Source organism: Triticum dicoccoides, chromosome 5A (genome assembly GCF_002162155.2).
Source record: "Triticum dicoccoides isolate Atlit2015 ecotype Zavitan chromosome 5A, WEW_v2.0, whole genome shotgun sequence".
Lineage (NCBI taxonomy): Eukaryota > Viridiplantae > Streptophyta > Magnoliopsida > Poales > Poaceae > Triticum > Triticum dicoccoides.
In genome coordinates, this window is record NC_041388.1 from 686,389,280 (window position 1) to 686,399,115 (window position 9,836).

The window sequence follows — 9,836 nt, forward strand, 5'->3', positions numbered from 1 at the left end:
TTCTTAAATACCATCATAAAAAATAATTAAGGGACATTGATGCCAGCAACATCTAGATTACCTAAGGGACATTGAAGATGCCACCAACATATTCGAAAGAGGAATAGGGTCCGGAGGGTCTGGTGTAACGACCCGGATCTAGTAGGATCTGAATCTCTATGCTTACCCATCGATCGTACTAGCACACACGATAACAAGAGTGAATATCAATAAAATATGCATCATTTTCTACAAAACGATGGATCCAAAATTACATATACATGTTGTTGGCACAGCTCAAAGCTGGCACAGGATGCAACAGAAACATACATAATGATAAGCTAGGGCTCCATCAACTCCAGGCTTGTTGTGCGCGGACCCTTGATACAGTGATCCTATCACCTCTTAACATGTCGTAACATGTCGACATCTGCACATGATAAGTGCAGATGAGTATGTAGAATGTACTCACAAGTTGCAAAGAAAATTATAACTGAATATTCGTTCAAGGTAAGACAAAAAATTGCTAGGGGTTTTTGTCTGCGTAAAACCAATTTTCACATGCACTAGGATTTGTAAACTTTTTTGAAATATTAGTTTTTAAGATATAGGGTTAGAGTGAAACACTTAGGTAAACACAGTAAGGCTCATTCTCCAACATAGGTAAAACAATACTTATGGTTGAAGGGAAACACACCCATGTGCTCAATACTCAACCTAGAACCCTTAAATCGGATTTGAGAAAAAGAAAGGGGATATCCTTCTTCAGTTCAAGTTTTCAGTTACTTGAATTGCTTGTATCCCGAGGCACATCTAAACAATTAGGTTTAACCCTCTGCAGAGGACGTACGCATTCCACACATGACACAATCAACCCCATTTGTTGTTACACACTTCCCTGCACGACCGAAAGGAGATTGTGACGAAGCTTTTCCATAACGGCATCCTCTACCTATTACCAAGCCGCCAGCTACCTAGGCAATTCAGGCCTCTCTCACAGCCATAGCCCATGATAGCATGTGGTTGTACTGGAAGTTACTTCTTAGTGAAACTTGGAAGATCTCGGTCTCCTAGGCAGCGGTCCCCACCAAAAACCTATGTGCATGTCCACAGTCAGACACAATCACTCAAGTGTGCAAGTCCCTCACATCGGGCGCAATTACTTAGTGTGCAAGACCCCAGTCGGGCACAATTACTTGTAGACGCTCCCATCAATCCATTCAGCCGGAGAATAAAATAAAATAATATTTTTTTTGTTTCAACAGATTTCATAAAACATTGCTCTAAGAGGGAGCAAGTTCAAAGATTTTAAAACAAGTTTCCTTTCAATTCCGCCCCATTTTACAAGCATGGCTACGCATAAGCATAAATATAAGCTTGAAACCTAGGGATTTAACTAGCATGATATCACTTTCTAAAACTTTAGTAGAAACCCTATACATGCATAGTACTGAAATTTAAAGAGGCGTGCATAAAATGGAAATATAGGTAAGGAATGGTCAAATTGCAACTTGCCCGAGTTTCTTGAAGATGAACCATAGGATTTGGGAAATTATTAATTCCCTCTAATTTATTTTTCCAATCCTAATTTGGGATGTGATAGTCATCCATTTGATTTAAAGGAGTGAACCATAGGAAAAATGGAGGATTTTTTTCTTTGGTTTGAGTTGCATAGGCAAAACAAAAGGAATTTTACAATCCTTTCAGACATCTATATTACATTCCTATGCACGAAGAATAAGGAAGAGCCCATAAGAAGCATAGTATTATAGCTTAATATCGCCTTTGCATGTGCTTTAGTCTTAATTTGGCTACAGCTTTTAGGATTCCTCTCCCCGCATATCAAAGACACAACTTTGCAAATTCCTGTTTCGTAATTCTCTATTTTGCATATGGAATCATATCCTATTCCAGTGTTTTCTCAATTATCATGTTTTTGAAATCATGTGAATCAAAGAGACCCTAAATCTATAATAGAAGTTGTTTGGTTGCACCAAGAAAAATGCAGAAACTTTCTAGGAAGTGAAATATATCTATGGAGTTCATGTGAAGTAAACACACCGTTAAAATTTTCCAGGAAGAAATACGCTGAATAGAATTTGTAATGTATGTATATCCATATGTATATGTATATATATCTGCACTTACAATTCATATATAAACAATATGTTTTGATACAAGTTAATGCACGTACATACAAATAGTGCCGACACCCTCCAGTTTCACACCCGGTTAATCAACAGACGCAAGCGCCGCTACTGAGCTTACAGTAGTAGAAGAAACAAACAAATAGTGTTACAATAAGTAGTCATGATCAGAGATGGTCGAAGCGAAAGGCGTGCGACCTTTCAGAAGTGATTGCACGGCCCTGGGGCGCGGACGGCCGCCAATGCAGAGGTTAGAAACGCCCATTTCCCACTCAAAAGCATGCTGGAAATGCCCTTGCTCCCCTTGCCGGGGAGCCCAAGCTGCCACGAGCTGCTGCACCCACCGTCGCAACCCCGTCGTCCCGGCTTCACCTTCTTCCTGCTGACCATCTCTTCTTCTCGCTCGGTTACGGCTTCCTTGGGTGCCAGGAGGAGTGACACGATCTGCAGCAGCTCACTCACTGTCGTCTCCGGCCTCTGGTGCTGCAATGGTGATGGCGGCCTCCTCATCGTCGGGAATTTGCCCCTGATGAGTGCCTTCACCTTGCCAAAGACGGAGACCCTGCTACTGCTACTACCGCTACCACTAACTTTGGACGTGACGGGGAGATAATGGAACTTCTCGATCGCCTTGCTGACCTCGCTCGCTGCTGGATTCAGGTGGAAGCTGACCTTCTTCGGCGGCTCGACGCGGTGGAAGAATGTCTTCGCCGCGCCGACCCGCGAGACGAAGAGACCGCGCTGCACGTCGACCTTCCCGTACAGGTCCAAGGACGCGTTGGGGTTGGTGTTGTCGTCGCCGTCGTTGTCGAAACCAATAGCGAGAGCGAAGTCGTCAGGCTGAGATTGCGAGAAGATAGGGGCCGTGTCGATGCCGCCTTCGTCAGTGGTATGATCGGTCATGTGCTGACCGGCTTCTCCTGCAGTCTAACACCCAGTTAGTGCATGCGTGAAGGCTACCTCTGTACAAGAGCTAGCTAAGCCAATGGAGCAAATGTTACAGCCAAAAATTTAAGTACCTGAATTCTCTGCAGTATCTTGTATAGGATAGTGCGTGATGCCTTCTGCTGGATTGCTTTCATCTCCTTCCACCACGATCTGCTTCAGGAAAATTGATGCTTGTGGTTAGCAACCAAATGTATATTAATCATATACCAAATTATTGTGGAGGCAAGTTAATTATTCAGATAGGGGCCTGACATTACCTCTCCAAGGTCATTGTTCACCAGCTTGACACCTCTGAGGTTCTCAACCGGCCGCTTCTTCTCTTCCTTGAACTCCTGCATGTCACTGATCTCAACCAGCCTGCCGGGTTCGTCATCACGCCTCATCATTGACGCGCCAATGCCGCACATATGGTAGAAATTGTCGACCTCCTCCTTCGCCTTCGCCGCTCCGAGATCAACGAGAGAGGACAGCTCGTTCATGTAGTGGCCGCCGCCACTGCTGGTGCCGGCACCTAACCACATATCAGGGTAGCTGCTGCTGCTGCCGGAGCCATTGATCAGCTCCTGAGACGCCGAGGCCACCGACAGGAACTCCTGGAGAATGTCGACCTCGTTGGGGTTGCTCTGGAGTATGCCGGTCTTCGTGTCAAGGCTGACGTCATGCGGGAAGTCCTCCACCTCCAATGGCGGCAGGGCCAGCCTGTGTTGCAGCCTTGCACACTCCAGTGCAACATCCACCTGCATCGACATGTATATGCATTAAGCACCTAAGATTTTACTGCATTTGAGCTGAATATATCACTACCTGAAGTCTGAAACAGTGGCATTATTTCTGTATATGTACCTTGGATGGAAGGCATGAGAAGTTGGAGGCAGCAGCTGGGTTCATGAAGTAGGGGTTGGTGGCGTTGAAGGCGTCTTCACTCAAGAACTGCATCCACCTGCCGTCCTCGTGAGGCATGCCGCCCATCATCTGCATCCCGAACCCACTGCCGTGCATGGATCCTGAAGTCATTGGGGCCTCCGTCGGGAATGAGAAGCTGCTGCTCTCGAAGTCATCACCACCACCTCTTCCATCACATGGTGTCGGGGAGCGCTCGACGCTGCTCGGCGTCCACTGAGGCTGCTCCCCGTGGTACTGCGCTGCGCCGTAGTGCTCCATGATCTTTGGCCCGGGTGCTGTCTTCTTGAAAATCCGACACAATGCATACGCATCCTGTATACAAAACCATGTGTGTTAATGTTCTACAAGAGATCAAGAGTCTGGGCAATATGTGGAACCTCACATGATTACTTCAAGATTTCCCCCCAGTGTAGAACTGTAGTAGGGACTAGGGAGTATTGTAGTACCTGTAAGCCATTATCGATCTCGCATTCCCTCTCGTCGAGGCGGTACTCGTGCATGACCCAGTCGGTGCGAGACCCATGCGGGGCTCGGCCACGGTAGTACACAAGGGTCTTCTTCATACCAACTGCACGCTTCTGGGAATTCACTTTGCGGTCTTTCCCAGTTGCCTTCCAGTATCCGGCTTTGGTTGCGCGGTTCGTCCTCGATCCGTTCGGGTACTTGCGGTCTCGCGGGCTGAAGAAGTACCATTCCAGGTCTTTGCTTGGGAGGAATGACTTTTCTGAAATTTAAAGGTAAGGGAGAAGTCATGCATACAGTACAGTACACATATATTAAGATAAGCCGTCTTTTTATGAGTAGGTGTACCTTAACCATGATTAGAGCTAATTGTAGAAACCAAATGTGTGTCTATCGACCATTATATAGCTAGCCTAACATCGTTCAAAAGAAAAACTAGACAACACTTTATATGCATTATCTTGTCTTGGAAACTGTGCAACTTTTGTTCATCTGCATGACTTCTGCAACTTTTTTTCATCTTCTTGACTTGACTTAGGTCATCTTTCCTGGTATTGTCACTCACCAAAGAAGAACAAACCAGTCCTCTTTATTTAATTTGAAATCGTTTTTTTACAGTACCAGTTTCACGCATTGCATTCAGTGGGGTGATTTTTAGCAAACGATCAAGCTTGAAAGCAAATTGCAAGTGGATAGAGAGAATATATCTTTTCTTCAAATCTCTGCGTGATTGTGACATGATCCAAAATATATAGGCTTTAGCTTGGTTGTCGCTGTGATAAAGGATTTCTTTCCCTTTCAAGTAGCTCAATGCAGGGACAGAGACATTACGTGATGGCCTTTACACTTAGGAGAATTTTGACATAAGTATTGGAAGATTAATTTCTTTCAACAAAAAGGAGCAAGAGATCTATCAATATCACACCTTTCGGTGTGCATAAAATGTTTGAAAGTAGATGCAAGTTCCAAAGTATAGTTAACACAAACAGAGCGCTAGGATGCTTGGGGACGGTACACTAAACTATATATGAACAGGTTTCTTTCATGAAAGCATTTTGTGGGTGAAAACCAAATATATTCTTCAAATGCATGCATTCATGCAAATATTAAGTTAGAGTAGCATTGAACAAGGGCCAGTTAATATTAGAATATAATAGGACGATGAAGTGCTCATCAAGAAGGGAACTTCTGACTATTCTTTCCTCAAGAATTGGCACTGGCATTTCTTGGATGGGATAGTGGTACAAGAATTGAATAAGATTGCTTAATGTCTTCACAACAGGGCATCCAAAACAAGTATCAGAGTGGTGTACGTGTAGGTGCTTTCCTTGGAGAACAAGGTGTATGCAGTGCAAAAACCCATAATTAATCCACGGAAGACTTATAACAGAGTAATTCAAACAGCTATCTTCTGTTAAAAAGAAAATTTAACTAATTAACTGCCAGTTTGGAACGCTTTTATCTCCTTATCCCCAAAATTTGTACTGAAGTTGATCCTGAAATTATCTACGAGGACCTTGTTCTCTGATGGGAATTAACTGCTGATGCTTACATGGACGTAGGGTTTTGGATTGAAATACTCTAATCAGAAGCTAGTGTCGATACAAACATTTCTATTAGGAAATAGAAAGGACGCACCTGGAAGGTCCCAAGGCTCGCACTTGTAAAGATCAACCTCCGGGATGATCTCGAGCTCAATCTGCCTCCCGTTGATCTTGCTCTTAAGGTAGTAGATGATGAGCTCCTCGTCAGTTGGGTGAAACCGGAAGCCCGGCGGCAGACTCACCGGCGCCATGAATCTGCTAACTTCCTCGTCCTCCGAGAGCTCCCACAGCAAAAGGATGGACGCTTGGAGCGGAGCTAGGCAGGAAGGCAGGGCTCTCCAAAGCTAAAATGCGGACAGCCACACCAGCCCTGCTCGAACAGCTAGCTAGCTATAGCCAGCAATGAATCGTCGTCAGCTACAAATGTACAAAACCTGCAAGAACGATGCAATGGCACACACATGAGTCGTCATAAAAACCAACCAATTCAGAGGAGCAGTAGAGATTGAGGAGGAGGACGAGGCCGACCTTGGGTGCTAATGGCAAATGGCGCCCAGGGAGAGAGGAGGAAGAAGAGAGAGGAGGGAGGGAGGGAAAGGGGCAGAGGGGGGAGCATGCTTTATAGCAAAGCTTGTGGGATTATTTTGTGTGCAAACAATGCTCGGACGATTCTTCTCGTCTTTCACAAGCTCTCCCTGTCTCTGTCTCTCTCTCTCTCTCCCTTGGGTCCTTTGCTTTTGCTTTGTGCAGCGTCAGGCTCGGATGCATGGCTTTCGTGTATGGGATAGAAATATCCCAATCTTCTCCCCTTGTCTTTGCTGGCCAAGCTAAAGCTGCATGCCTATAGCCATATCTATGGCCTGGCCTCCTGTGTGTGTAGCGTAGGAGGTGCATGCGGCGCGGCGATGGAGGGAGATGAGATGCCATTGGCTGCCGTGTGGGCCCGTGAGAGAGAAGGAGAAGCCTAGTCAGCTCTCGTTGGAATGAGGGAGGGCCCCAAGGTTGGTACTCGATTCCCTCCCGCCGTCCTCCTTCGCTTTCACGGTTTACGTCACGTTCATACACGCGGCCCCATGTAGATCTTGCCGGGCGGGAGCATGCATGCATGCCTCGGCGTGCGTGCCCGGCACTCCAGATTACTCGTAGTAATTAGCAGCCAATGCATGTAGTGCTAGACCATCTTTTGCCAGCACTGATTAACTGTCTCTCAACTGAGTGGCACTGGCGTCCATGGACTGTAGGAGTAACATGTTAAAGTCACCTGGTGTGTTGCTCTGGTTGCTCGACCGATCTGGGGTAGATGCATGCCAATCTAGGCAATGCTCACAGTGTCTTATGTGATTGCTGCAAGCATGCATGCATGCATGCCGGCATTGCCACCATGGAGACACTGTCAAGAGGACAAGAGAGAATTCAGTATTGCTGCACGTACTGCAGCATATGACGAGTGTTTTGAATAGTTGTAACTAACTAAGAAGCTTGTAATATAACTGGTAAAACTAGGCTGGCATGGCTTGGTGGAATCTGCTTTCAGAAAAAACTGGTAGCTACCAGTGCAGGGAGCCGGCCGGCCGGCTCGGCTGGTTCACATCTGACATCATTCCGCAATATTCAGAAATGTACAGATAGATAAATCCCATATGTTCCAACAACACTAGATAGATATTCTAAAGTGTGAGTTAGACATGTACTAATGTTTTATTAGAGGGGCATGCTGCTAACGATAATTATCAGATAATGTTGTTGGTACAGCTGATAACTAAAGGCTGTGCCGGCAGCAGCACCGGAACCCCAGGAGGCCGATAAAGAGCTAGCGTAGCGTGCTCACACTGTCCACACTGGAAGCTGGAAGCGGAAGGACCCGGAAAAGGCCTCTGTTGGAGCCAGCCGGTGACGAGGAGAACAGTCATCCGAATCCGAAGGTCCCACTAAACACCCAAAAGATTTCGTTGGTTCACACACCATCTGCCTGGCCATGGATTTTATGGTAAAAACCAGCACTTGAAAACGGCCGCCGTCCTTTTACCAAAGCCGGCAGGATCGGCCCATTTCTTCCCTGCGAGAAAAACGTCGTGCGCACACATAAAGGAAACAAGCTCAAAATCAGGAGCATTAAGTATATATATATATATATATATATATATATATATATATATATATATATATATATATCTTGTCAGCTGAATAAGATGGATGGGTCTCTGTCTTTCTCCGTCTAACGACAACTCAGCTGCTAACCAACTGAAATCAAGCTGTGCTCCAAACCAATCGGGTCTCGGCAGCGTGCAACGAGCTAATGATGGCGACCATCTCTCAGCTAGCAAGATTACAAAAAGAGAAGAGACTAGTGAGTGCTAAAGGGCTTCCGATGGATGCATGACATGATCCGGCAACTGTACTATGATGTACTCCCTCCGTTCCTAAATAATTGTCTTTCTAGAGATTTCAACAAGTGACTACATACGGCGCAAAATGAGTGAATCTACACTCTAAAACATACCTACATACATCCGTATGTTGTAGTCCATTTGAGATGGCTAGAAAGACAATTATTTGGGAACGGAGGGAGTACTATTTTGCCATTGCTGCAGAGCCTACTCCTACATGGCAATGCAAGCTGGGTCCCCGGCGCTTTCCAACTTGCGGCTGCTGCTGAAATCTGAATGGTGTGTGGGATGCATGCAGCAGCATCGCTTGTGGGCCACTTTTCCTTTATATCAATCCATCCCATCCATCTCCCCGCCCCAGCACAGCTTTAGGTTCCTTTCTCCTTTCCGAGTTTATGCTTCTCCCCGCCACCCCTCACACCACACCGCCCGCGCCACGCCCGGGAGTGGTATCTCCTCTCCTACGCCCTAAACCATCCCTTCCCACCTCCGTCTATCCTACATACACAGCACCTATTATACGTACAATGCTAGCTGTGCTCAGTTAATTACCAAGCACCTGGTGAAGGTTAATTGCCATCACTAGATCACGCCAAATTATACTAGAACCATGCATCCACCACATCTACTGTGGTCTACAGCAATAGGACTACGTACTAGATGGTGCGCGTTGGCTCAATTTTCAGGCAACAGCTAAGCAAACCAAACACTAACTGATTAGCTACTATGCTAGGTTAATTACCATCACCAGATTCAGTTTGCGGCACTGATCGATGCAAAAGTTGGACGAGGGACTACAGTGAATGTGGCACAGTGACATCATAGGATGGCGGTGAAACCAGTCGGTAGATCCGACAGCTTAGAGTAAACGGGAATGAAGGGGGCACATGACGAAATTCATTTAGAATTTGAAAGCGGTGCGATTTATCTAGTGCTGGCGTCCCTAATCTAATGGAAAACGCTAAAGTACGCGTGATCGGCCAGCTCGATTAGCAAAGGAGGCCCAGGCCTCCACATCTTCACATGGCTTTAAGGAATATGAGCAGGCAAAAGGGGGAATTTAACCCACCCTGGACCCAGCAGATCAGATCGTGTGTAATCTTTGATCGTAATGATGCCAGAGACAAAACCCGCCTACGTACTCATCAATCCAATGATTATGGTCTAAATTACATGTGTTCTATTCTGTGATAATATTCAACTGGAACTGTTCGTCGCATTTCCCGGCTTTCCAAAGAATAACTAATCTTCCTTTGCTTACAGAGTATGTCTTGATCAAAATCGAGCCATAATTCCGTAAATGAACCCAAGAGGCCCTCCTAAAAGCTTTGTTGTTTAGTTCGAATTTGCTGGAGACCTTTGCAATTAAGTAAGTTCAGACAGACAGCTATGTGACAGGCTACTAGTTGGGATAAAAAGATAAATTAAATTAACGATGGGCAATAGATTAACCGGGGTAGGAATAA

The 9,836-nt window shown here is 45.7% G+C and overlaps 1 protein-coding gene across 1 annotated transcript; it reads right to left on the bottom strand.

The window, feature by feature from the left end:
- Window positions 1-2,079: 2,079 nt before the first annotated feature.
- LOC119304159 lies at window positions 2,080-6,615 on the bottom strand. The gene is made up of 7 exons (XM_037581325.1): window positions 6,512-6,615; window positions 6,078-6,417; window positions 4,424-4,701; window positions 3,918-4,289; window positions 3,332-3,811; window positions 3,146-3,224; window positions 2,080-3,046 (listed from the first exon to the last, which is right to left on the bottom strand). The coding sequence occupies exons 2-7, from the start codon at window positions 6,232-6,234 to the stop codon at window positions 2,328-2,330; spliced, it is 2,085 nt and encodes a 694-aa protein (XP_037437222.1). The 5' UTR covers window positions 6,235-6,417; window positions 6,512-6,615; the 3' UTR covers window positions 2,080-2,327.
- Window positions 6,616-9,836: the final 3,221 nt, after the last annotated feature.

Bases quoted from the DNA above. Each gene is read 5' to 3' on its own strand.
- LOC119304159 (XM_037581325.1), bottom strand. From the start codon at position 6,234: ATGGCGCCGGTGAGTCTGCCGCCGGGCTTCCGGTTTCACCCAACTGAC. The intron at 4,290-4,423 runs GTACTACAATAC...TTTTGTATACAG, and splicing joins AGATCGATAATGGCTTACAG to GATGCGTATGCATTGTGTCG. The intron at 3,812-3,917 runs GTACATATACAG...ATGTCGATGCAG, and splicing joins TCTCATGCCTTCCATCCAAG to GTGGATGTTGCACTGGAGTG.